The sequence below is a fragment of the Phaenicophaeus curvirostris genome, chromosome Z, assembly GCF_032191515.1.
Source record: "Phaenicophaeus curvirostris isolate KB17595 chromosome Z, BPBGC_Pcur_1.0, whole genome shotgun sequence".
Classification (NCBI taxonomy): Eukaryota; Metazoa; Chordata; class Aves; order Cuculiformes; family Cuculidae; genus Phaenicophaeus; species Phaenicophaeus curvirostris.
Genome location: NC_091431.1, coordinates 65611662 through 65637720, shown reverse-complemented (window position 1 = coordinate 65637720; position 26059 = coordinate 65611662). Strand labels below are relative to the sequence as shown.

General features: G+C 50.5%; 1 protein-coding gene across 4 annotated transcripts in view; it reads left to right on the top strand.

Annotated features, from left to right (window-relative positions):
* The window catches only part of RUSC2 (RUN and SH3 domain containing 2), a 47560-nt gene extending 21752 nt beyond the window's left edge, over nucleotides 1–25808 (top strand). For 2 of the 4 annotated variants that reach the window (XM_069881113.1, XM_069881112.1), the window contains exons 2-12: nucleotides 7820–9898; nucleotides 12663–13448; nucleotides 13972–14172; nucleotides 15417–15560; nucleotides 16635–16711; nucleotides 18653–18827; nucleotides 19779–19884; nucleotides 20943–20989; nucleotides 22484–23459; nucleotides 24100–24273; nucleotides 24582–25808. In XM_069881113.1, coding sequence (XP_069737214.1) covers nucleotides 7927–9898; nucleotides 12663–13448; nucleotides 13972–14172; nucleotides 15417–15560; nucleotides 16635–16711; nucleotides 18653–18827; nucleotides 19779–19884; nucleotides 20943–20989; nucleotides 22484–23459; nucleotides 24100–24273; nucleotides 24582–24762 — 4839 coding nt within the window. In that variant the 5' untranslated portion in view covers nucleotides 7820–7926 and the 3' untranslated portion in view covers nucleotides 24763–25808. The remainder of the gene's footprint in view (nucleotides 1–7819; nucleotides 9899–12662; nucleotides 13449–13971; nucleotides 14173–15416; nucleotides 15561–16634; nucleotides 16712–18652; nucleotides 18828–19778; nucleotides 19885–20942; nucleotides 20990–22483; nucleotides 23460–24099; nucleotides 24274–24581) is intronic. The other 2 variants (XM_069881114.1, XM_069881115.1) reach the window with 2 other exon arrangements.
* Nucleotides 25809–26059: the final 251 nt, after the last annotated feature.

Below are 26059 nucleotides of genomic sequence, written 5' to 3'. Positions count from 1 at the left end.
AGCCTCTGGTTCCCAGAGCCCTCAGTTGGACAGGTCTGTAAAAGGAGCATGTTCAGGAGGCAGCCAGCTAATAGTCACAGCCCTGGTTTGTAGCTAAGCCCTGTCCAAAGCTAGGCCATTAAGGAGCAGTTAAGCTTGGCTTCTTAGGTACTGATTCTGGCCAGCAATGTCATTTCTTGATAGGATTTTTTTTTTTCTGAACGGGTTCTTGAGGACTCTGGAAATAATGCAGCAGCCAGGCTCCAGCATGCAGACAGATCCATGATTTAGGAAGGATTTTTGCAATTTGGGTTCTTTTAATATCTTTAGTATGCTTTCAGAGGGCTCAGGCAGAAGGGTGCTGTAGAAGCGTCCCTCCTGCTGTTGCTGCTGCTACTGGAGTGTCTGTGATAAGAAAGGATTTGCTGTGTCTGCAGTTTAATTCAGAAGCAATTTTGCTGTGATATTAACAGCTAGAAACATCAGAGTCTTTTCTTCCTCTGTGGATTTGCATATGGCAATTAGGAGCATATGTAGTGGGGGCTGGGCCAGAGGATGTCTGTTGGGGAAGAGGAGGAGGAGGAGCAGGTTCCAACCCAGATCACCTCGGCCTGATGCGATGCTCAATTCTTGCTCATGAGTCATGGCCTATAAGTGGCTCCTGCCGAATGCCACATGCCAGATGATGAGTCACGGAGCAAGAGAGCACAGAAATGGGAGAAATTGGTTCAGTCACTGTCCAGCTCTTGTTCAGCCAGTATAGATCCGTTGCTTGAGCTATTTCTGATGGCTTGAGTAACTCAAAATGGCCAAAATAGCTGGGTTTTCTTTTTCTCTGCCTCATGCTAGTTGTGTCATCGACAGGAATACATACACTACCTATTGCTTATTTTCATCTCATTTGCCCTCTCTTCACTGCTGGCAAGCCTCTCGTCTCTGACCCATGCAGCTCCTTGCTGCCACAAGTGCAAGGGCTCTGATTGATCATCACATGCAGCAGTTTCCATTTTGACCACATCATAATTGTATATAGTTCTGAGATGTAATGATACATTAATCACAGGCTTATTCAGGCTGTCCTGGAAACTGCTGGAAAAAGCCCTGGCCCAGGCAGCACTTTGCTCTGGAAAGAAAAGAGAAGTGGTCTTTTCAGGAATCACTGCTCATTGTCACAAGAGGAACCAGCCTGAGCTGAGACAGAAATGTTGGAGATATTTAGTCTTTCTATCTTGCCACAGCCCCCTTTAAACACTGAGTGCTCGGACCAGGCAGACCACCCTCGCTATGCTCCCTGTTCTCTGTGGCAGGGGAGGAGAGCTGGAAGTTTAGGAAGATTCAACAACTAGTATTTAATTTTGCACCTTTTCTGTCATTAAATGTGCTGTTTGACTTTCTAAAGCACTTAACAGGGAGGAGAATTTGAAAGAAATGTATTAGCTGGCAAGAAATAAATGAATGTCCCAACAAACACCACTAGCTAGTCTCACCCCTACAACAACTTACAGGCTTCCTCACCACCATCCTCTTCTGACTTACCCTGGTGGTTCAGATTGGTCATCAGGTCACTTATCCTGTGCCTCTCACCCCATCTTCTTCACTCACACTGCTTCCTGACTACCATCCAGCTTTCTGGAATTCTCTTAAGTTTTTTTTAAAAAAACATTCAGTAGTTTCTGGCAGCTTTTGGAGTGGTAAAGCTGGGGCAGGGACAAACTGTGTTAATGGGATCCTGAAAGCTGGTGCTGAAATAACTGAGACCTGAGATCCCCCAAGCTGTCTGAACAGTGCCTTTCAGTTTGGATTCCATCTCCCAGCCCTTTTGCCTGAAAGAAGGCTTACAGGGAGTAAACTGAATATATCTGCCCCTGAGGAGCAAAGAGGAGATGTCTGTATTGTGCCCCTGTCTGCAAGTTCACACAAATTGCGGCTTATTGCAGCATTTCTGCTCGTGCTTGTTTTGCAGAGCTGTGCGGCTTCTCTCAGGCATGTTAATGCAAATGCTCTGTAAGAGCCAGGGATTCACATGGAACAACCCTCAAAGAACAAGCAGCTCCAATACAAAAAGATTTTTGCTGTTTCATCTATGAAACGGAATGCCTGGCTTTTAAACCTGTTTTTCAATCTTTCACCCTTGAGTGACATGTTGGATCTTGATCTGTCTGAGGAAAATGGTGACAGTGAAACTATAGCCGTTATGAAAGAGGCTGCAAGAACTCTCACAGTTAAAGGTTTCCACTGGGCATTCAATTTCATAGATAAAGTGACTGAGATTTGCAGAAACTCTAATTAGTTCTGAAAAGCCAGTCTCCAAAAAGCCAGCATTGCCTCCAGCTGATAATTTGGATGATCTTGCTCCAGCCTCTTCATCTTCTGTGGTGTCTGTGCAGATTTTTTTGCATTTAAGTCACATTTCTTTCTTATCTCTCTGCATGCCTCCCTCAGTATTACATTACATTTTATGAGCAAATTTGTTTTGCTGTGTGTTAAACCCAGCGACCCCACATGTGCAGCTGAGAGCACTGAGCAGAGTATGGCATTAAGTAATCAGCAATGGAACTACAAAAGCGTGGCCAGAGTGGTAATAAATGACAGGACATGCCTGGAGTTATGTGACCAACACACCTAACACATTGGCAAGGCTGGTGTTTGCACCAGCCTCCTCTAATTGAAGCAAAGCCTTGCAGACCAGTTTGAAGCTGGCTCTGATGGCTTCTGCATCTCATCAGTGTTGCAGAGGCAGGAGGCTGTAATCCAGAAGCCACGGAGTTTCACTGACCACCCTTAAATTACCACAATATCCTCAGTCTTTGAGGGTAGGACAGAGGAGGGATTGGGGGCCCTTTATGTAATTCTCAGCAAGGACTTAAAGGCATGATGTGCAGAGCCTGAAGGGCTCAGTTCTGCCAAGGTACTGTGTGCCTCTGTTGTCTGCAGCACACTGCCTCCTTTCTGAAGTGCAGGTACGGCTTGCAGGCAGCTCTTAGATCAGTGGTGAACCATCCTTTGTTGCTCAACACTTCTCTCCCACTACTTACCTAGAGCTTTGCTGTGGCTGATGAGTTTTTCCTGTGTGTATATATAAACATGAAGGTAGAAGCATTTTTAAGCAATTCCATGCTGCACCATAGATGTCTCACAAAAAGCCTTTCTTCTCTTCTCTGTATTAGCTTGACTGGAGTGAAACATCCACAGGTAATGAAATGTCTGGCCCTTCTCCAAGTGACCCTTAGCAGCTCAAGAAAGAGCTGAATAAACAACCCATAATTCCCATGTAGTGGCAGATGGTGTCAGTATAGAGAAGGCAAAGAATTTTGACATTTGCAGTCAAAATGGCTGTTCTACTGATCTGTCTGGAGTCATTGTGCTCCCTGTGTGCTTCCCTGCCTCGCACTGCCATGACAAGCTTTTCTGGGCAGGGATGGATGCTGTTTGCTGTTGTATGTGTAGGATACATGAGTGGAATTCAGCGCACTGTGGGCTTGTGCTATTACAAATGATAAATAAGAAGAATGAACTGAATTGGCAAAAACTGTTCAGGTGCAAACTTCTATCCCTACATCTGGAAACATCCCCTTGCTGAAAGGATGTGAATGCTTTACAAACAGTTGATTAAAACCAGCAGAATCTGAAACTACTCTGCTTGCTGGATTTCATGCTTCAGTGTCGATCCCAGCCTAACAAACCCTGAACAGAAGAGGGAGGATCCTTCTACAGTTTTCCAGAATTGGGGAGGGAGAGTCAAGGGGGGATGTTCTGTTGTTGGGAACTGAATAATCCCTGCACTGGCCACTGCCAGGATCCCTACATCCCTACAACAGGGGGAAGCCAAGAGAGGCATCCCGAGAGAGAGAGGGGTATCTAGGGCACAATAAAAATCATGCGTATCCCTAGGAAAGCTGCCAGAATGGCTCCCTGCAGGAGCTGTCTGCATGCTGCCTGTGGTTTTGGACCTCAGAGCCTGGTGCTGGGAGCAGGCTGTGGGTGCAGGCAGAGTGGGCAACCATCTGCTGCAGCATCTGTGACAACCAATGAATCACAGCCCACCCAGGGAGTCTGTGCTACCACTGAAACCTAATATCTGGGCAGAGTTGCATGTTGCAGCCAGGGCTCCAGAGAAACAGCTGGGAAATGGCTGTGTGTCAGCTCTCTTGACATTTCGCTGTCAAATGTCAAAGTGTGCCTGTGGAAGCCTTGTCTTCCCACAGCAGCTTCTGCACAAACTGTATGCTGCTCAGCAGAGCTTGGCAGCAGATTGGTGCTGGTGCTGGGAGCCGATTCCAAGCAGCCATTTCCCAGAGGCAGCTGAGACCTGGTGCTTCAGCAGTGAAGTGTGCTGTCATCATGGTCTGTATCCTCAAAATGATGCTTTTCAAGTGGTCGCATTGTGGCAACCCTCTAAAATATACCAAAGCCTTATGAAGACATGATCTAAGCATTACAGTCAGTGACAAGGGCAGAGTAGACTCGCATGAGCAGACAAGCACTGAGAGACCAGCTCTTCCCCATAGCGCTGGGGGCAGCGAGACAAGATAAATAGGAACTCCTGCTGCTACGTGCACCATCAATATTGTGCAAGATCAAAAATGGGGCACAGAGACTGCCCCAGCTGTTCAACACCCCTTTCAGCATGTGTCTGCCCTAGTCATTGAGTCAGGAGCTGCTGCTACCCATGATGGTCCTTGAACAATGTGATTTTCATAGAATCATAGAATCATAGAATAACCAGGTTGGAAGAGACCCACCGGATCATTGAGTCCAACCATTCCTATCAGACACTAAACCATGTCCCTTAGAACCTCGTCCACCCGTGCCTTAAACACCTCCAGGGAAGGTGAATCAACCACCTCCCTGGGCAGCCTGTTCCGGTTCCCAATGACCCTTTCCGTGAAAAATTTTTTCCTTTCAGGCAGTTGTAGAGAGCAATGAGGTCTCCCCTCAGCCTCCTCTTCTCCAGGCTAAACAACCCCAGCTCTCTCAGCCGCTCCTCATAAGGCCTGTTCTCCAGCCCCTTCCCCAGCTTCATTGCTCTTCTCTGGACTCGTTCCAGAGCCTCAACATCCTTCTTGTGGTGAGGGGCCCAGAACTGAACACAGGATTGGAGGAGCGGTCTCACCAGTGCCGAATACAGAGGGAGAATAACCTCCCTGGACCTGCTGGTCACGCCGTTTCTGATCCAAGCCAAGATGCCATTGGCCTTCTTGGCCACCTGGGCCCCTGCTGGCTCATGTTCAGTCGCTGTCAACCAACACCCCCAGGTCCCTCTCCTCCAGGCATCTTTCCAGCCAGACTTCTCCTAGTCTGTAGCTGCACAGGGTTGTTGTGCCCCAAGTGCAGGACCCGGCATTTGCCCTTGTTAAACCTCATCCCATTGGTCTCAGCCCAGCGGTCCAGCCTGTTCAGATCCCTTTGGAGCCTCCCTACCCTCCAGCAGATCCACACTTCCACCCAGCTTAGTGTCATCTGCAAACTTGCTAAGGGTGCACTCGATGCCTTCATCCAGGTCACTGACAAAGACATTGAACAGGGCTGGACCCAGCACTGAGCCCTGGGGAACCCCACTTGTCACTGGCCTCCGGCTGGATTTAACTCCATTTCCCACCACTCTCTGGGCCCGGCCAGCCAACCAGTTTTCCACCCAGGAGAGTGTGCGCCTGTCCAGGCCAGAGGTGACAGTTTCCTGAGCAGAATGCTGTGAGAAACTGTGTCAAAGGCTTTGCTGAAGTCCAGGAAGATACATCCACAGCCTTTCCCTCATCCAGCAGCCATTTTGGGAGTCCTTGATGGGCTGAGGACAGACTCTTATCATCCAGCCCCTGTGGCAGCAGCTGATGGAAAAGAGCCAGAGGCTTGTAAGACAAAGGAGTCACTGAAAGGGGAGTGAAAGCTAATATAGGCATCAGGGAGGTTATAGGTGGAGGAAAGTGTAGGGTGGCACAATATGTTGGGCTGGATGTGATCCAAGTGGTCCAGTTGACCTCTTTGCTTGAGAGCCTAATCATCCCATCAGTAACCAACATGAGAGTGAGTGTGCCCTTATGATGATATCTGACAGAGTCTACCAGAAGGTTTGTCTGTTTGCTGGTGTTAGCATTAAGTTTTACATCATTGGGTGTTTACTGTAAACAATAAGTCCATTTCCATCTTTGTATTTATTCCTTCTGCCAGTATCATCCCGTGTCTGTGAGAAGGACTACTGTGTGTGGGAGGAAAGTACTTCTTTTGATCATTTTTTAGCATCTTTTAATTGCTATTCTTACGCCATGAAGCTGTAAGAACTGAAGTTCCTGATCTTTCTGTGGAGCTGTCTCATCGCTAACAGTGTTGTTCTGACTTCACTTGCCCCACATTTCTGAATTTCTCTCCTCGGCTCCCATGTGCCTTTGCAGCTCTGCTCCAAATCCCATAGTTATCCCATAGACACAAATTCTGAGGTAAGTTAGGCAAAGACAGATCCTGTGAATGCCACTTTCTAGAGTCTGAAGGTGAGTGGTGCAGCAGACTCAAAGTCCTGGAGTCCAGAGCAGGATCACAATATGCATTGTAAGGATGTCGTGAGCCCTGAAGATGCCTGGATGACATATGGGATGTTGATTAGTGACCCAAGGGTGTTTGTACCAGGGTTTTCAGAACAACAAGTGGTGGTTCTAAGAGAATAGTAGTTATTTTTTAATCCCTCAAGACCATCATGGATCACTGTTTTCTTTTGTGGTTTCTCCCTCCCCTTGCTGCCTTAGGTGCACTCCCATGCACTTTGTGGTGTTGGCTTCTCTGAATTGTAGAAGAGAAGACAAGAGGGAAACCGCTTTCCAGATTGTCCTACAGGTGCTTGCAGATTGGACCTCTAGGTTAGATGGGAAAGGAGGAATGAATATATTCTCTGCTCTCCCATATCAAATGCTGATGAACATCTTCCTCTAACTTCATGAGAATTTGCTACTCACTGAACACTGAGGGAGAGGGGCTCTTACTGTACAGCCTGGGGCCATGTGCGATGGCAGTCATTCCATTGTGAAATGCAGCAAGTAGTAAGGTAAGTCCCAGAGATAATGTGGCATAGTGTAAGAGAACTGTGAACCAGGCACCCTCGACCAGTTTGAGCTGAGGCTTAACCATCAACGAAAGATCAGCAGAAGGCAACTTACTGTAAGGGACCTATTTAACCATCAGCAGTGGCTCCCCATGGTCCCACTGAAGTCATCCAGTGCTTTTCCAATGAGAGGCCCCTGTGCACATAAGTAATTGCATATTTTGGGGTGCTCCCCTGCCACCTCATGAGGACACCTGGACTTTGGAGAGGAATGATTGTTGCTGCTTTCCTGATCCAGTCTCTTCCTGCTTTCTATTCTGCCTGGACTTGTGTGTCTCTAACGTTGCAAGGCTTGGCAGTGCAGTTGGGTGTTTGGTTCTTAAAGAAAAATTGAAGGTACCTAAAGGAAGGCACAGATATTTTATCCAATATGAGAAGATGGCAGCACTTCATTTCAGATCTTGTGCTGTCTGTGTGTTTTCCTGTGTGTACGATGTACATCTGCAGTGAGGTCTTCATTTAGCCCAAAGTCCGCGAAGTCCTTTGGCCACTTGAGTGAAATCAGTTGCTCACTTCAGATAAGATTGAGAGGGGTCAGTTGGAAGCAGAAGTGTTGTCCCAGAAGTCTGCAGAGAGGAGGACATTTTTGTCTTCTGTTGTGACCCTTTCCCGGAAGGACAGCTCAGGACCTTGTGCACGTGTACCTGTGCTGACAAGGACCAGTCATGAGGTCTTCAGTCAAACCAAGGATGCTTTAAATAGTCACTGCCTTTCCTGAGAGGTGACTTCCTTTGTGTTTTTGTCTCTCTGTAGGTGTCTGAATTCCCCCATGAGATGTGTCTACCCTGCCTCTCATGTGCAGCCATACCTGTCCATGGGTAGTACCAGCTTAACTGATGTCCTGAAGAGCATTCCTCACCATGGATAGTCCACCCAAACTGACTGGTGAGACTCTGATTGTCCATCACATTCCCCTGGTGCATTGCCAGGTCCCTGATAGACAGTGCTGCACCGTGAGCAAAAGGACCAACCCCTTCTGCCAGCCAGAGCTCAGCGTTACACGGACCTCTGCCCTTCCAGACAGAGACCTTTCACAGACTGACTCCTTGGTGTACAGCAGCTTTCTTCAGGCCTCTGAAACCTCAGCAGAGACCTCAGACAACAAAGACGGCAAAGCAAGGGATTTGATTCTCCCTAGTGTCAGTAAGAGACACAATCCTTTCCTCCTGAGTGAGGGTGAAGACCTCGCTGTCTTTGGGGATGACTTGGGTCAAAAATCTTTCCACCTTCACAACTCACTTGTGGCTAGCAAACCTCCCTTTCATCTGCACGAGCTGGCCTTGCCCCCTTTCCACCTCCACGACTCCAACAACATTGTGAAATCCTGGAACATGGCCAGCCGTTCTGGAGTGGTAGATGGGCAAGAAGACAAAATCAGCAGTGACGACGTCCGGAAGAGGAACAATGCAAACAGATGCCACCAGGTGTCAGAACGCATGGAGCTGGATGAATGCAGCTGCCATCGCGGCAGCTCCTCCAGCTTCTCCTTTGACAGTGGTGACCAGGAGTGGAACCAGAACACAGGTGAACCACTGAGGAATCAGGATGCCCTGCACAGCCGGACATGCAGCTGTTCCAGCTCAGAACTCCAACACTGTCGCTGCTACAGTTCATCAAGTCAGTCTGAAGTGATTGACCAACAGATGGGCTACATCAGTGACTCGTCCTGCAACAGCTCTGATGGGGTGCTGGTGAACTTCAGCACTCTCTACAACAAAATGAATGGCCAGTCGCGATCTAACCTGAATTCAGCCAACCTGTCCTGTGACTCTTCCTTCTGCAGCCACTCAGACACAGGAGCTTTTTACCTGGATTTGCATTCATCACCCACAGAATCCAAGATGTCTTGTGAGTCGCACCACCCAGAGAGTTCAGAGAAGGTGTGTGGGTGCCAGCACTCCTCTTCACCTGTCCTTGATGCTAATTGCAACTCCTACCACCTCCACTGTGAGCCTTGCACTTCGGAGAGCTCAGATCTCACTGCCTGCTTCCAGAGCCAAGCACGGCTCGTTGTGGCTACTCAGAATTATTATAAGTTAGTCACGTGTGACTTGTCTTCCCAGTCATCCCCCAGCCCGGCAGGATCTTCCATAACTAGCTGCTCGGAAGACCATACCAAAGGTAGCCCAGCCCAGCCCACTGAATACTATCTGTTTAGAAGGCCTGACCTGAGACAAGAAGAAAGCAACGTGGAGTGCAGTGAAGAGGATGCAAATGGAGGAGCCAGCCAGAACATGATTGAGGGTCAGGTCTATGTGAATGTGTCACCACCTAACCTCAACACAAGCCGGCAGCGCTCCAGGAGCTATGATCAGAACCTGGACAGGAGTCCCAGCGGCAGGCTGGGGTCCTTGGAGCGCATGGTGAGCTGTCCAGTCAAGCTGAGTGAAAGTCCAGCAATACCAATACAGAGTTCTCCCCCGAAGCGAGTGACATCTTTTGCTGAACTGGCTAAAGGCAGGAAAAAGAATGGCACCTCCCCACCACACAGGTCCAGTGGTGATTCTTCCTTGGAGTTCTCTCCTATCCCTGAGACACAGCGGGATTGCCCAGCCTTTCTTGAAGAAAGAGCTCGACGGAGCCAGAGTCTTCCACCCATGCCCTTCATCCATGGCCTGAATCGGAGCTGCGAGGGCTTCTGTTTAAATCACACTTTTGGGGATAACCAGGCTTTGTGTTCCACCAAAGACTCAGACTCCGGTGAGAAGGTCCCCAGTGGGCATGGGGCAGGTGAGCAAGCCTCTGTTTCCCTGATGACGGAGGCAGATGCCAGCTTCTCAGGTGGCTCTGCCAGTGGCCACGGACAAAGAGATGTTAGAGCCCAAGCAGACGGTAAGGAACAAAACTAGGCAGAATGAAGAAGTAAATAGAAAGGATGCTTTTTGGGACATGAGGGAGACAGCAGAGGAACCAGGATGGTGATGGGAGACCAGTGCTTGTGCAGCTGGTTTCCTGTCTGCCACTGCCTGGGACAAAACCCTACTGTGCTTACTTCAGACCCAGATCAGTGCAAGTGTCTTTTCCTCGTATTTCTAAAGCCCCTTGAGGTTTTGTGCAAATCTCTCCTATCATGTAAGGGAGGACGTGGCATTAGCACTTAGGGTCTGTGCAGGCTGGGGGACTGTCTGCCTTCCCAGGCATTGTACTCTCCCAGTCCATGAGAATCACATGCCTTTGGCTTCTAAGAGAGAGACTTGAATATGCTCAGTGGAGTCACATTCTCAGTAGACCAAAGGTAAGGAACCATTGAGGAGTTTTAAAGATTCATAGAATCATAGAATGGGTTAGAAGGGGCCTTAAAGATCATCTCATTCCAACCCCATTGCCATGGGCAGGGACATCTCCCACTAGAACAGGCTGCCTAAGGTCCCATCCAACCTGGCCTTGAACACCTTCAGGATGGGGCAGCCACAGCTTCCCTGGGCAACTTGTGCCAGTGCCTCACCACCTCATTGTGAAGAATTTCTTCCAATTTAAAACCATTTCCCCTTGTCCTGTCACTCCATGCCCTTGTAAAAAGTTCTCCCCCAGGTTTCTTCTACGATCCCTCTAGGTACTGGAAGGCTGCTATGGGGTCTCCCTGGCGCCTTCTCTTCTCCAGGCTGAACAGCCCTAATTGTCTCAAGCCTGTCCTCACAGCAGAGGTGCTCTAACCCTCTGATCATCTTTATAGGCCTCCTTAGCCTTCCTTCTTTGGACCTTCATGGGGCAGAGGTAGAGAGGGAGGTGACATAGCCAGCAGTCTCCTCTCAGTGCAGGGTCAGGGACCTCACACAGTCTCTGCCAGTACTCACAGCATGAGTCCTGCAGAGGTTGGAGGAGTTGTATGTCTCTGCTGGAATGTCCTGGCCGTATCCTCCACAGTGCATTGGATTGCAGCAAAGGATCCTCTGCAGGGCAGTTGTCCCAGCTTCCTCTGGTGGAAAGCCTGTAATATCAAGGAGTTGCTTTCCACCTTGATATTGCTTTTACATGTCCTGGTGAGGAAGCTGTGTGACAGCCCCATCAGGGGTATCACCATTTCTCCGGTATGACAGGAGGTTTCTATCTCTGCCCTAGACAGTTCTTGTACCTGCTTCACAGGTAAGCATATGTCTAAAAGGGAGCTCTGATCAGACTGCTGTGAAGTGCATAGTAGGACCAGACCGTCTCCATTTAATGCCCTGAGGATTTCTGCAGGAGAAAGGAAGAACATGTCACTTGTTGCTGTGAGTGTGGCGTGGGAGAGACTTCAGCCTTTGGAGCAAGAGTTTTTTTATGTATTGTTCTTTTTGTTTATTGAGCCTTGGATGTGCTCTTGGTACAGGATGGCAGAGAAGGCTCTCTGCTGAGAGCAGGCAGCGTGGGAGCAGCCCTCTTGGTTTGCAGAGGGAGGGCTTGGAAGGAGCAAGGGCAGATTGGAGAGGAGAGAGCAGACAGGACCTCTCAGGACAGTATATACCAGTAATTCCTGCACTCCCTGATGCAGTCCCTTCCTCTGCACTGTGACAGCAAGGCAGGCATTGGTGCTGTGTAGAAAAACTCCTGCCTATGGCTGGAGATAGAAGCAGAGCTATCTCACACCAGCTGAGAGCAGCATTCAAGCACAGAGGGGCTTTAAAGGGTTAAGAGGGAAAGCTAGACCTGCTGAAGACTAGCTATAGGGAGAGAGGCCTGGAAAACCCCACCGACAGTGCTTGGGATGGGTCCTTTATACCAAGATGTGCTGTGGCTGAAGGAGTCAGGGGAGACAAGACAGAAGGTAGCACACTGCACTGAGGTGTGGAGTGGCTGGTGATCAGAGGTCCCAGACAGCCTCATGTGCACCCAATGCTGTGTGCACAGGGTGTCATTTTTCAGCTATGTCCCTGAGGATATTGTGGTCCCAGCAGGAGCTGCAGGTACACATAGGAGATCAGCCCAGTATGCTCCCTTAGGACATCCCAGTCAGTAATTTAATGGAGCAGACCTGCCTTTTCCAGGTTTGGAAGCTCTCCTAATTCTGCTGTAGTCCTGATTTGATTGAGAATGTCCTGCTTGGATCTGGTGTGGATGGGAAGAAGAAGGAGGCTGTGTGCTCAAAGGGGGAACAATTACAGTTAGAGGAGAGACAGGAGGAAGAGCGAAGGGGAAGCAAGCAGCCCTTCCAACAGGACTGAGTGTGATGAGCGTTGCAGAGCTGCGGTGCTATTTCTTGTAATGCTTGTGCTCAGCTTCGTGCAATGCATAGGGCCATGTCTCTGCAGCACTACCTGGGTGAAGGAGGGTGAGGGCAGGTGCTTGGGGCCGTGCCTTTTGCTGTCCTGGGTGCAAGGGATGGGGAAGAGCTGATAAGCTGGTGACCCTACCAGGAGAGAGAAGCCCACGGTGCAGAGCCCTACACAGGCAGACAGCTGTCAACAGCTGGAAATTCTGCATTTGCAGCTGCATGTCTTCACCCTGCCCTCTCACGGTGTGTGTAACTGGTTCAGACTTGAACCACCCTGTGAGTGTCACTGGCCTGTAGCTCTTCCTTCCACAGCTGAGAGCACGTTCCTTTCTGCTTGCAATTGGCCATATTGCTGATGTCTGTCCCTGTGCACATTCTCACACTCTGTCCCTGTTTCTCTCCCTGAAGGCGGTGGCACAGACAGCAAGCCTGTGGTACGCTACAGCAAGGACCAGCGTCCCACCACTCTGCCCATCCAGCCCTTTGTTTTCCAGCACCATTTCAGCAAGCCACCCAAGGCCCGTGCTCTGCACAGCCATTTTGCCTCCAGCCTTTCTCAGCTCTACAGCTTGTCTAGCAACCGGACGGCCAGCCAGCAGATCTCCAGCTCCCAGTCTTTAGCCTCAGCCACCTCGGTAGAGCAGTCAGCGGTGGTGGGGAGCCAAGCCCACAGCACGCACCTGACCCGACGCTCAGTGGATGGAGCTGCCTCCCGCAATGAGGGATACATTAAGAAGCCTGGACCCGAGACAACCCGGCCGTCCCCTCTGGGGAGTTACTCTCCTGTGCGATGCAACGTGCCTTTCTTTCAAAGCGTGGACTCCTCTTCCTCGCCCACAACAGAGAGGGCTGGAGAGAGCCAGCCCCCCAGGAGCAGGTCCTGCCCCATCTCTGCCAGCCTGCTTCCCACGAGGTCTTCCCCTGCTGTTAGTGCCACCCAGCCCTCCCAGACAGCCAAGGCTGATGCCCTGAGGCAAAAGGAGAAACCCAAGCCAGTTCCCAAGAAGGAGGCACCCCTGGAGCCAAGCCCACCACTCTCTGAGTACCGTCTCCACAGTGGGTCCCTCCCACCCCTCTCGCTGGGTGGAATGCCTGTGAGCAGAGTAGTAGGACATGCAGATTCCCACTGGAGAAGTGGCAGTGAGACCAGCAGCTCTGGTTCCCTGGGCAGCGTGGGAATACGGCCCCTTAATGGTAGGTACCCATCCTCCAGGATGTGCTAGTCTGGAACACCTCCAGCTCCCTGTGGCTGTGGCTGCTCCCTATAGTTCCGCCCTCTTATAGACACAGCCCTGGGCAAAATTTCATCTGGATACTACAGTAGCCAGCAGCTCCTGTCAACACTCTGCCTGCAAAAGAAAGTCTGTGCTAGGAGCATGTCCTTCCTGTCCCAACTCCTACACTCGGTCTCCAGAGAGGGCAGCATGGCGCTGCTGATCTTAAAGCACCCCATGTCAGGTGCACCCCAAACCTGCTCCCTCTGTGCCTGCAGCCTTGAGGCCACCAAGACTCCTGTCCTGCTCTGCCAGGCTGTGGCCTCTGCCTCCCTCCATGTATGTGTGCTAATGTCCTGTAACACTGCTGGACTTTTAAATAATGTGCTGTCTCTCTTTCTCTGTCCTTCCTCTTTCTCATCTTCTCTCTCCCTCTTTCCCCTCCATGTTCACCCGTCTGCTCATGTCCTCTCATCTGATGCTCACTGCCTGTGGCATCCTAGCGAACCATCTCTCCCCACAAGCGCTGAAGTGGCGTGAGTACAGGCGGAGGAACCCACTGGGTCTGGACCGCATTTCAGGGCTGCCCAGCTTAGCAGGCAGCCTAGACAGGAGACAGCAAGAGCCTCGACTGAACCGGGGGAACCCCATCTTTGAGCTCCCTGGCACTCTCAACACCAGCCATTTCCACTGCAAGCTGAACGGTGCGCACCACCTTTCTGCTGTGGGGGGGTCTTGGGTGGTGACTTCGGGGCTCAGGGTTCAGTATGCCTTGAGGCTCAGGTTCAACTTGGCCTCATCACTGCTCTGCCTGTTCTCAGAAGGGGAGATGATGCATCTGCTCACAGTGGGGCCAAAGGGTACCAGGGGTGAATTAAAATTGCCCCTCTGATGGATGCAGCCTGTGTGGGTACTCCCTTCTTCTCTGCAAGCTGAGAGAAGTCAGGTGTGGCTCTGGGCTGGTTTGAAGGGGAAATGGCCTAAGAGCTTGCTCAGATCTCAGCAGGTGCTCCTGGATGGTGCCCAGCTTGTAGTTCATGTCTCATTCAGGAGTTGTAGTCCTTATAGATCTCATGTCTGTGCTGAATGGTGTACACCCATCTGCCCCGACCTTGGAAGTGTGCTAGGTGCTGGACTGTAGCTCTCATAGTGTACCTGGTAACACTATAGGGCTCCGCAAGGCTCTGTCTACTTTATGCTCTGCCCTTAATGTCTTCCCTGTCCTCCAAAACCTGTGCAGGAAGGGCTGAGAGGGACAGGCTGCTTTTGGATGAACCTTTGGAAGTCCTCCAGGAGGAACAGAGGGATCTGTGTGTGGGAGGGAGAACATTCTTGGTCAGTACGATGTCTTGGAGGGAATTCCCAAGAGCTCTGCACATTATTCTGCCAAGCCAAACAGTTTCTTCACCCCTGCTTCATGGAAAGATGCTTAGTGTAACAGAGCTGGGAAATAAACCAGGTGGAAATTGAGCACATGAGAGACCTCCTGTGGAAGTCACTCCTTGAAAATATTGACCATTCCCAGGGACAGGCAGAGGACATGTAGTTGTTGCCTGTCCATGTCTGTATGTGACAAGTGGGACTTATATTTGCACTCTGCTTTTGATCCCACTTTCTGGGGCTATCCATACAGCAGCCTCTAGTGACATTTTCCTTGGCACGAACCCAAGGGAGTGAACCACCCAGAGCATCTTCCATTGCCCGTGGGTCCCCCAGTCAAGCTAGAGCAAGGGGTTGGGTGGACTGTGGGGTTGAACTGTACAGGCTCACATTGCAGACCATTGTTGAGAGAGTAACAAGCCTGTAGCCTTGCCATCCCAGTCTTGGACAGGCTGGTATGAAGACTCCTGATGGTGCAGGTTACATCTGGGAAAAGCAAACAATGTGGGAGAGGCTTTGGTGTAAGGGCATGGAGCTGATCCTTTCTCCCCTTGTCTTGGCCCTGCAGGACAGTCTATGAGGCAGCTCCAGCTCACCTACACTGACTTCTTCCCTGACTACTTCTCACTAGCAGAGAAACCTCCTGCTGAGTTCTGCCTCTCCCCAGATGGCAACACAGAGTCCATCTCCATTGACTTGCTGCAGAAAAAGGGTGAGTCTGTGCATCTCTTGTGGATAAGAGTGTGGTGTAGGACAGCATAAGGCAAAGAATGCTTCTCTCCATCTCATGTACCTCTGCAGAGATAGTAGTTTCTTTCCCTGCCCTATTCTACTGTAGTGTCATAGCTGCCTGTCACCCTGGACTGATGGCTCTTTCCATGACAGGTTCTGGTATTCTCTACATGTGCCATGGAATATATTTGAGCTTCTTGTCCCAGGAATTACAATTGGAAAGGATCTTAAGTCCACCAGAAAGGGCAGAGAGAGCACACAGGCACAGGAGTATGACCCTGAGGCAGGACATGCTGGCACCCATTTCTCAGCATACAAGGACAGGCCTTGTGAATCCATGTGATGTTGCAGAAGTGCTAGCCTGAGATTTTGTAATTTAGGTAAAAGGACTGCTGGTCCTGCATGGTAAATTGTTTATGTAAAAGGGTGGGAGAAAGGATTCCAAAGCAAGACAAGATATGGCTGTGATGAGGTCTATGCTAGGGGCAGGCATGGGGTTTTGATTGTTGACAGCTGCCTCAATATCATGTCAGAGGCAAGGGATGTGCAGAAGGGTTCCCATGCCTTTGCCAGCTATGTGCTGGTGATTACTAGATGGCAGCCTTCCCCTCTATACCACTTGTCTTCTTGCATCACAATGATGCAGATGTCAGATTATCCAGCACTGGCTTGTTACTGAAAGTCACTACATAGCTTGCCAAATGTGTGGCTTCTGCCCTGCCATCCTGCAGGATCAAAGCAGCAAAACACTCCTTGCCTCAGCCCCTGTCTCTGCTCCCTCAAGGGATGGTTTGTAGAGGTGATGTTCTGTGTCCCTTGGGAATGTTGACAGAGTGTCTTATGCTTCAGCCATTTCTAAAGGCTGTCAAGCTGTCAGACTGGTACATGAGTGCTGGAACCAGCAGGGACAGATCTGGTGAGGAGTTAGGGAGGACTCTGCATGTTTTTAGCAGGGAGGGCACATGTGCTGACATGGGTTTCCTCATGAACTGTTTCTTGACATTCTGTCCTAGAAGCCCCTTAGGCAGTTCTCTGACTTCTTCTTTCCCTGTAGGTCTGGTGAAGGCTATCAACACTGCTGTTGACTTGATTGTGGCTCACTTTGGAACCAGCAGGGATCCAGGGGTGAAGGTACATCTTGCTTTCAGTATGGCTTCTCAACATCATGCATGACATGGAGAGGATGGAGAAAGATTGCCTCTCCATTTTTTTCCAGTAAAAAACTACAGGGTATCCAAGAAGCTAGTAGTACCAAGAACAAACTGACCAATGGGGATGGTGTGCTATGCGGCAGATAGTAAATCTGTGGCAGCTCTTGCTTCATGATGCTGGGAGTGCTGGAAGTTCATGGATTTAAGAGAAGATCAGAAAAACACATGGAAGGGAAATTCACTGAGGATGCTAACTGTATAGCAATAATGTCCAGCTTAGGTAATCTCTGAGTTGAAAGTAGTTGTAGGCTGCAAGAATATTAAGGGAAAGCGTATATATGTATTTGCTCTAGTTTGACTTTTTCTTATACAAGAAACAATACCAGGCCAGCTGGATTTCTGGTCTGATGCAGTATACCAGCTCTTTTTTCTTATGTTGTGTCCCATGATTCTGTTCTGGCATGGGTTCCAGCACACAGTGTGGTGTCCTCAGTCTCTCAGTGTATCACAGGGCTCCATAAGATAAAAAAATGCATCAGTCATTGGCTTGTGGGCATCTCCTGTAGCTCTTACCATGAATCTACTAGCTGCAGAGTGCATTTAGGTTGCCTGTGGGGCTGGCTGACTTTGGCCTGCGCTCCCTTCATCTCACATGTGTAGAATAATACAGAAGCATAGCAGGTTTTTGTCTTGTTTGTATGAGGCAGTGTTTGTAGTCCTGTGACACCCTGCATGTTTGTGGTGCCCCCTCTCAATACTGAATACTCTGCTTCAGTCAGGGAACTCTGGCGCAGCAATGTGACACTATTTGGACATGACAGCTGTCCTGGAGTGCTATCCCCAAGAAGAAGGCTGAAGAAAGCCTGTTTCGATCTTATCTCAGAGCCCAGGGTAATTTGCCCCTAATTACAGTCATTGCTGATGCAGCAGTTGTGCATTATAACTGGGAGATGTTGGGATTCCCACAGCTTTTTTAAGTCTTTACTGCAAATTCGCTGGTTTTGCAGTGTTGATTTGGGGAATAATTGCAACAGTCCTCCATTACTTTACACACCAGACAGCACTGTGGTTTTTACCTGGGGTTTTGTTATGCCTCAGTGCTCCAAAGGCTGAGCATTCACCTGTCAAAAGGCAGAACCTGTCACTGATGCTTCCACACTCAGTGGATCTGACAGGATTATTCCTGACCCAGAAGTTCAGACTCAGTTCAGGGCCTTTGTGGACCTGTGCCAACTGGCCAGTATAATTCCAGCTCAGCTGGTAAAATATGTCCCCTGAGCACAACTGCCTGGGACCACCAACATGATATGTAAGGCTGACCCCTTTGGACAGATCTCCTCGTCAGCTTGGAGACTCTTTGCAGCAGCTTGTATCCCTTTTCTGCTGATGCTGGGCTCTTACGTGCTTCCTCACCTCAACCTGAGCTCTGTCCATCCATTTTGCCTTCACCCTGTGTATTTATAGTAATCCCCAGGCATTATAGCTCAGCATGTCACTGAATTAAGTGTTCCTTAACCCCTCAGTGCTGGTGGTTCCTATGTGACTTTCTGCTTTCTGATTAAAAAATAGCAACAAGAAGATCTATAGCAGCAGAAACATCCCCTAATCTTTTCTTCCTCCAGCAGGGCAGGCTTACTATAGAACCAGACATCCCTGCTAGTTGGGATATTCTCTTCCCAAGCTGCGATATTCTCTTCCCAGGCTGTTACCTTATCCCAGTGTGGGACAGACCTTGCAGGGAGAAATCCAAAGCTGGTGTATGAGGTAGCAGGATTGAAAGGGAAGAGCAAGGAGCTGCTGAACATCATCATAGCCTGGGTACTGCGTGCTGGGTGTCTGTAGCAGGGAAGTGTGGCTGGACTGTTTGCAGGCACCTGTACCTTGTAGAACTGTTACCAACATTCCACCTGTTGTCTCTTAGGCCAAACTTGGGAACAGCTCTGTGAGCCCCAATGTGGGGCATCTCATCCTGAAATATCTGTGCCCTGCTGTCCGAGACATTCTGAGTGATGGGCTCAAGGCTTACGTCCTGGACATGATCATTGGCCAGAGGAGGAACATCCCCTGGAGCGTGGTGGAGGCCTCCACCCAGCTAGGTATGGAGAGTGTGCAGCAATGCCCTTTGCTCTGTGGTACTGCTGTGTCGTGACTGGGAGGTGTTGACTATAAGGATGGGAATGCAGAATAATACCTGTCTCCCTGCATGGAACAGATTGCACTTTGACCTTCTCTGTCCAGATGGGAGAGCTACTCTTCTATTATGCCCAAATATTTATGTTTATTTTCCCCCCCCCAAAAATCCAAATTCTCCTATAACAGGTCCTAGCAATGAAAAAATGAAACAGCCCTCACCGTCCCCTCCCCACCCCCCCAAAAACCCCCAAAAGAATGTCCCTTTCCACTCTAAGTTTCCAAGGTGTTTCTAGACCTTCATATTTAGTCCTGTGCAGTTACTGTATAAGGCAGAGTTGAGCTTTAGCCTGATCTTAAGGAAATATATAAGCACATCTTTCTTGGCTTAAGCATGCCTGCAACACCCGCACCCTCTGCTAGTACCAGTCTGCACCCTGGGTTATGGCAGTGGCTACCATCCAGGATAACTCCTTTCTGAGGTTACAGATGGCAGGGCCACACTGTTTTCTGCATCATGGAGAGTTTACATCCAGGGCTGGGAAGCCTCCTAGGCTTTTTGTGGCAAATCTCCAGCTCTGAGGTTATCTCTGTGATTACACCTACCACAACATTTTGTTCACCTGATGATTTTGAGCCAAAGGCTGTGATTGTCCCTGAAGTGTGGGAGGCAGGTTCTTGCAGTATTGAAACTCTCCCGAAGTTTTGGAGTGGTAGTCTGGAGCAGACAATAACCCATCTCCCTTGTGGAGTTTGCCTGTTGAAATAGAGCGACCTCATCTTAGTGGTTGGTGGAGGGACAAGGCACATACAGGCATAGGCAACCAACCAATGTCTTTGCCTTGATGCTCCTTCCTGTTGTGTTGTTTTGGCTTTGCTGACCACAACTGGTCTTATAATTTTTCTTCTCTCCATAGGCCCCTCTACCAAGTTGCTACATAGCCTCTACAGCAAGATTAGTCAGTACACAGAGCTCACCAACCACACCATGAGATTCAACGCGTTCATCTTTGGCCTCCTCAAGTAAGCAGATTCCCTGGGCTCGCTGCATATCACTGTCCAGGGCTGGCAGCAGATGCTTGTCCTTGACTGCAGGCAGGCACAGTTGGCAATGAAAAGCCTAAAAAAACATGGGAATCCACTCCCCAGCTGTAGGTGAGGGAAGGTAGAAATTATGAGCCTCAGGGAACTCCAGAAGGATCAAAACCTACCCTGCTAGGCCAGGACTGAGAAAGAGTAGCTGTAACTCACAGAAGAGCATAGTCAGGTTGTTTTAGTCCCAAAGCATGAAGTGGGAAGAGTCTGTCAGCGTTCATACAAGGCTAGACATAACATATGCAAAAACTCCTCCTGGAAATCACTGTTTATGTCACTGCTTCTTGAAGCTGCAATGAATCCCAGAGCAGAAGACTTTGAAGAAGAAATTGACCTGGTCCAGGTCTCAAGACTGGCCCTTCCAGATTACGTAAAGAGTATGAACACTGCCCTCAGTGTTAAACGAAAGCCTCTAGTGATTTATTCTTGCCAATGAAGGGATGAGTGCTGCTAGGATGGTATTTTCCTGCTCCTCTCCAGTAATCAGCAAGAGGTCTGGCAGTGGCAACAGAGTCCCTAGGATCTCCAAATGCTGGAAGAAGCCTACAAGCAGAAGGAAGCTCTGCCCTGCTCTCCCCACCCAGAGTGGCCCAGCTCTCACCTGCTGGCACAGGATACCAGCAAATTTTTGGCCAATCCTGCAGCAATGGTCTTACACTAGTAGATGATTTGCCTCTTTCATGTGAGCCCTCTTAGCAAAGCTGAGCTCTGCCAAGGCCATGGGATCTAAATGGTGAGGAAACTTGCCCGAAACATGGTTGTTAGGGGTTATGGTTACACAATGCTTCCTGCCAGGCTGGGTACCTGTGGTCAGTTCTTGCTGATGGGAGTTAGCTACTCTCCTTTCGCTAGGTCTTGAGGTTCACAGGTTCATGCTGTGTAAATGCCCTTCTCCAGCCACTTCTTTTTGTAGAACAGTGTGAATAGAGGAAGTGGATCTATTTTCACTCTTTCTTTCTTTCCCTTCTTGTTTTCCCTTCCTGCAGTATCCGGTCCTTGGAGTTCTGGTTCAACCACCTCTACAACCATGAAGGTAAGAGCCTGAGTGCTGTAGTCTGCAGTGGGTGTCAAATTCTGCACAGTGCAGAGCACAGAAGGAACATGCTGCTCCCCTCTACTCTGAGCTGAAGGACAAGATTATACAGAGTCCCAGTATACCAGGGAAGTCCCAGATGGAAGTCCAAGCTCCATGCAGCTCCCTCCACTTGAGCTTGCTTAGCTGTGTCCTTCCCTTCCTGCAGCTAGTACCCAAGGCTATCACCTCTAATGCAGGTCCCTCAGTCTATCAGCAGGAGGCCTGTTATAGCCCTCGCTGAATTTCTGTGTAACCTGCCCAGTGCCTGGAAACTTTGTACAGCTGGTGATGTACACATTTAGCTGAAACCCTGCGGGCATGGGAAATAGAAAGAAATGGAAAGGAAAATCTCATGACAAACAAAAATCAGGTTTTACTGGATGTATGTGTTTTTAACTAGAATTATTTCTAGAGTGTGCAGATAACCCAGCAGTACAACTAAGCTGTCTGATGCCTAGAAGTGGTATGGCTAAGTGCTAGGTGCGCAGTGAGACAGAGACCCTTGACCTGCTGGATCCCCTGAGAGAGCTGCTGGCTCGTCATATGCTCAGCCCAGGGCCCCATGCACTGCAAGAAGTCCAGGCCATTATCTTCTAGCAGGTTTAGGGGCTAACAGCAGATGTTTCCCAGGTCTGCATGTGGAGTCAGCGCTTCTCTGAGGAGTAGACAGGAAAGTGGACTTGTCATTGTACTGAACAGTGTGGCAAGATGAAGCGTCATGGTTTTCTGGAGCAGAAGAAAACCATCTGTTTCAAGCCATCATTAAGAAGCCAAAAGTATGAGCAAAAGCTAGGACTGTCAGGGTGCAGAAGGCAAGACAAGGGAGATAAGGTGCAAGTCATCTTTGTGGTCTCAATGGGGCCAAATGGCCACAAATCCCATTCCCAGCGCAACTTGCTGGAAGTGAGACATGACAACAGAGATGAAGAGGGCACTGGAGCTATCACCAAATGAATTGAAAGATCAGTGCTGCAGGTAGAAATTCTAGTCCACATTCTGTTAAGATACACAGTTTAGCCCAGACAGGTCCCTGAGAAGATTGTATTCAGCTGTCCCTGACGTCTCTCTCTGCAGGGAACTGGTACTGGCTAGATCTGCAGCTCCTTGTTCACCTTCAGGAGGCAAGGAAGAGAATTTTAATGTGTGGATTTGATGCTCTTTATTCACACCCTACTGCCATGGTATATTGTGGCAAAGGTCATCCTGGTGATGACCAGGTGATGCCAGGCAGGTCCTGGCTGCAGGCGTGACTGGAAGCAGGACCTAGTCCAGTTTGCCAGGAGCTCACAGTTCATATAATGTTTCCTGACCCAGTGCTGAATCCTGCACTGCAGCCACAGCTGTGACCAAAAACTAGTGTCAAACTTCTTTCCTCGTAGCTTTGGCAGCTTCTTGGTGGTTTGGAGAAGGCAACAAGAGCTTCTCCTCTAACTAACCTCTCTCACCCTACAGATATCATCCTGGCACACTACCAGCCAGTGGGCTTCTTGTGCCTGTCTCACAGTGTGTGCCAGCCTCTTTTTGAGGAGCTCCTGCTCCTGCTCCAGCCTCTCTCCCTGCTTCCCTTCAACCTAGACCTCCTTTTTGAGCACCAGCTGATGCAGATGGGCAAAGAGCAGCAGCAGCAAAAGGAGCTGCTGCGTGTCAAGCAGGACCTGCTGCTTTCTGCACACTCTACCCTGCAGCTGATGCGAACACGGGGCAGCAGTGAGGATCCTGATGGCTGCAGCACTGCCCCTGAAGCATGCAAAGTGGGTACCAGAGATGGTGACATCTCACCAGGCCACAGTCCCCAGCAAGCTGCGAGTGAGAGGGTGAAGGGAGTGGGGGCCTCCTGTGGAGATGGTGACAGGGAGGAAGAGCAGAGGAAGATGCCAGAGAGCACATGGGAGGGAAAGAAGGACAAGCAGGCAGGCTGGTGGTACCAGCTCATGCAGAGCTCTCAGATTTACATCGAGGGCTCAGCTGAAGGCTCAAAGTTTATCCGCTATGAGAAGAAGAAGGTTTTGAATACTGCACCCAGGTCAGCAGAGACCCGCAAGGCACCACCACCCCGCGAAGGGGTGGTGGAGGGTGCAGAAGCTTGCCCCATTGCTGAGAGCACCTTGGAGGAGAGGCCCAAGGCTAACTGCAAGCCAATTCCTGAAGCCGTGGAGGAGCCCTTGGAAAAGCCCCAGCAGGTACCAGTCGGTGAAGAAGTGAAAGAACGGAGCTGGCCCTTCTGGATGGGCAGCCCCCCAGACTCAGTGGTTACTGAGCTGAAGCACAGTAAGGAGAAGGAGACTGGAACTCAACAAAGAGTGGGAGCAGCAGCAGCAGCCCCCCAAGAGGAGAGCAGCACCAGTGCATCAGAGAGCAGCCAACCTATCAAGTGGGGACACTTGTTTGGGTCCAGGAAGGTGCAGAAAGAGCCCAAGCAGCCTAACAGGTAAGGGCAGAGATGGTTTGCAGCTGGAGAGGGCAGGTGGAAGTCAGGCCAATAGCTGACAGCTGGACTGTACCACAGTGGTGCATCAGAGGCTGCGTGAACAGAGAGGTCTGTCACCCCTGCTGAGCCACGCCAGCCTGTTGACCTGCTAATTCCTCCCACACTACTATTCCCTTTGGCTCCTACCCTTGCTCAGTCCACCTGGGCTTTTCTTCTGTGCCTGAGATGTACCACTGCCTCAGCTCCTAAACCCTCTCTCCAGTGGCCCTGCTTCATAGACCCCATCATTACCTCATCCATCCCAGAAACACATATTGAGAATAGAACATGGAGCCATCCTTGTTGCATGCAACAGGTGAGGAGAAGACATGAAGTTGCCCCATGTAGCTGAGACTTCCCTGCATTGCCTCTCCATCTATATCCTTACCACTTCTCTGGCCACTAGAAATGTCCTTCCCAGTCTGGGCCATGATGTGTCTGGAGGACACTGAGCTCTCCCTGCCAGGGCACAGCCTGGGGACTGCAGTGTGCTCTGTGCGTGGAGCCAGACCTCTGAGATGTGACCTTGCCATGAGAGTAGCTGCTCCTTGCCCCCAGCTACACTTCCCTGCCACTACCTGTTTCTATCACCTTCTTGCAGGTTGCCCTCTGGCTGGCTGAGTTTGGACAAGTCTGTGTTCCAGCTGGTGGCCCAGACAGTTGGGGCAAGCATGTGGCGAGAAGCAGCCCCTGAGCCAGAGACCCCTCAGCCAGAGCCACTTGAAGTCCCCCCTGCAGGGCGGCCAGCCCGGGAGCTGTCTCCCCACCCTCCCTGGTGAGTGGCACCATGTGGATGTCCTGCAGGTGCTGGGATGTCATGGGTTGGTGTTGGCTTAGCTCTGCCTGTTGCAGTTTGCCTGGCCCCCTTTGTAGCTTTGAACCAGGGGACGGTTTGGGGCAGTGATGCAGCTTGTGCATCCATCTGCTGCAACCCATTATGCAGGTGAGGGGCAGCTGGGGTCCTTGCTGGGGAGGGAGGCAGGTGGTGTTTTCCTTGCTCCTCTGTGCCTACGTTGATCCCTGAGCGTTAGTGGGTGAGTGTCCTGTGGTGAGCTAACCTTCCTTCCCTCCATCTGCCTGCAGTGAGGTGAAAGCTCTTTGCCATCACATTGCCACTGAGGCAGGACAGCTGAGCTTCAACAAGGGGGACATCCTGCAAGTCATCTCCAAGGTGGATGGTGACTGGCTGCGGTGCAGCCTTGGCTCCGAGAAAGGACTGGTGCCCATCATGTACGTCACCCATCCAGAGGATGACGACTATTGATGTGTCTGGAAGGCCAAGCACAGTACCATGGGCTGCTGAGAGCAGCTCCTCTGGGGAAGATCATCCTGTCAGAGGAACAGACACAGCTTCTTGCTAGTTTCTTACCTTTCTTGCCATTACAGAATACAGTAACCGTAGGTGGTTCCTTCTTGCTCCTCCTTGTGCAGCTGCCAAAGGCCAACTCAGCCCCAGGGCTCTTCTGTGAGCTGCACCTTATATTGCCAGGCATTGCCGTGCATGCAGCCACACTGGGGATCATGAGCCCCCTCCACCCCGTGCCATTTCCAACACCCACAGGCCTGGACTTGTACATAGCAGAAAACCAAGCAGTCCCTGCCAGGGCAGTGATGCCCCACTGCCTGGCTTAGTTTTGCACTGGAGGGTGCAAGATGCTGGCCATCCCCTCCTGGGAGGTGGCAGTGCAGTCTGCAGCCTTCAGCATCCCTGGTGTCATCAGCCACAGGGGTGGGCGCACCGTGTGTTGGCAAGGTCTCTGCAAGGCTGGGCTGATGGGTTGCATGACAGCTTGATGAGGGGCTGCAAGGGAGGTTCCCCCATGCTGGAGCAGCTCTGTCCTGACGTGTGACAGGGATGCCTGCTGGGTTGTACCTGGACAAGTGGCCTGGCACTGCCACACTGCAGGGCTGGGGCTCTGCCTTGCTGCAGCCGGGAGAGGGGGAATGGAGGGTGTGTGTGCATGCGGAGCAAACAGATGTGTGTGGTTGTGAGGAAGGCGTGTGGATGTTCAGAGTTACGTGGGCCTTGGTTGGGAAGTGCCACCCTGTGTGAAGAGGGGTACTTTGAGAGGTGGCCCTGTGCCCTCCACACTGTGCACGGGGCCAGTGCCTGGAAAACTCTGGGATGTTCAGTGGAGAGGGGTTGGAGGGGAGGGGATGGAGGGCAGGGTCCCTGACTGGGCTAGGGGTGCACTTTTGAGGTGGGGACATTGCTCCTGGCAAATAGATTCGGGGTGTTCCCATTGAGAGCCAGAGAGCTGGGGGATGGGGTAATGCTCCCCTTGGCATGGGTTTTTTGGTCTTACTGCACAGGGCCCGGGGTGGGGTCCTGGGGGGTGGGGGGTGGGGTGCAGTGTTGTGCATGAGCACAAGGGGCTGCTGGGGCTCCAGAGGTCCTTGGTAGAGGCAATGCCAGTCAACCCTTTCCTTGCCATGTTCATGATGCCTGCTATGATGGGGATCCTCACCTGCCTGTCAGGTGGGAAACAGTGTTAATGAAAGGCCATGCCAGTATTTGGTGCCTTGGCCATGTTGACGCTACTCGCAGCATCGTGCCTGGG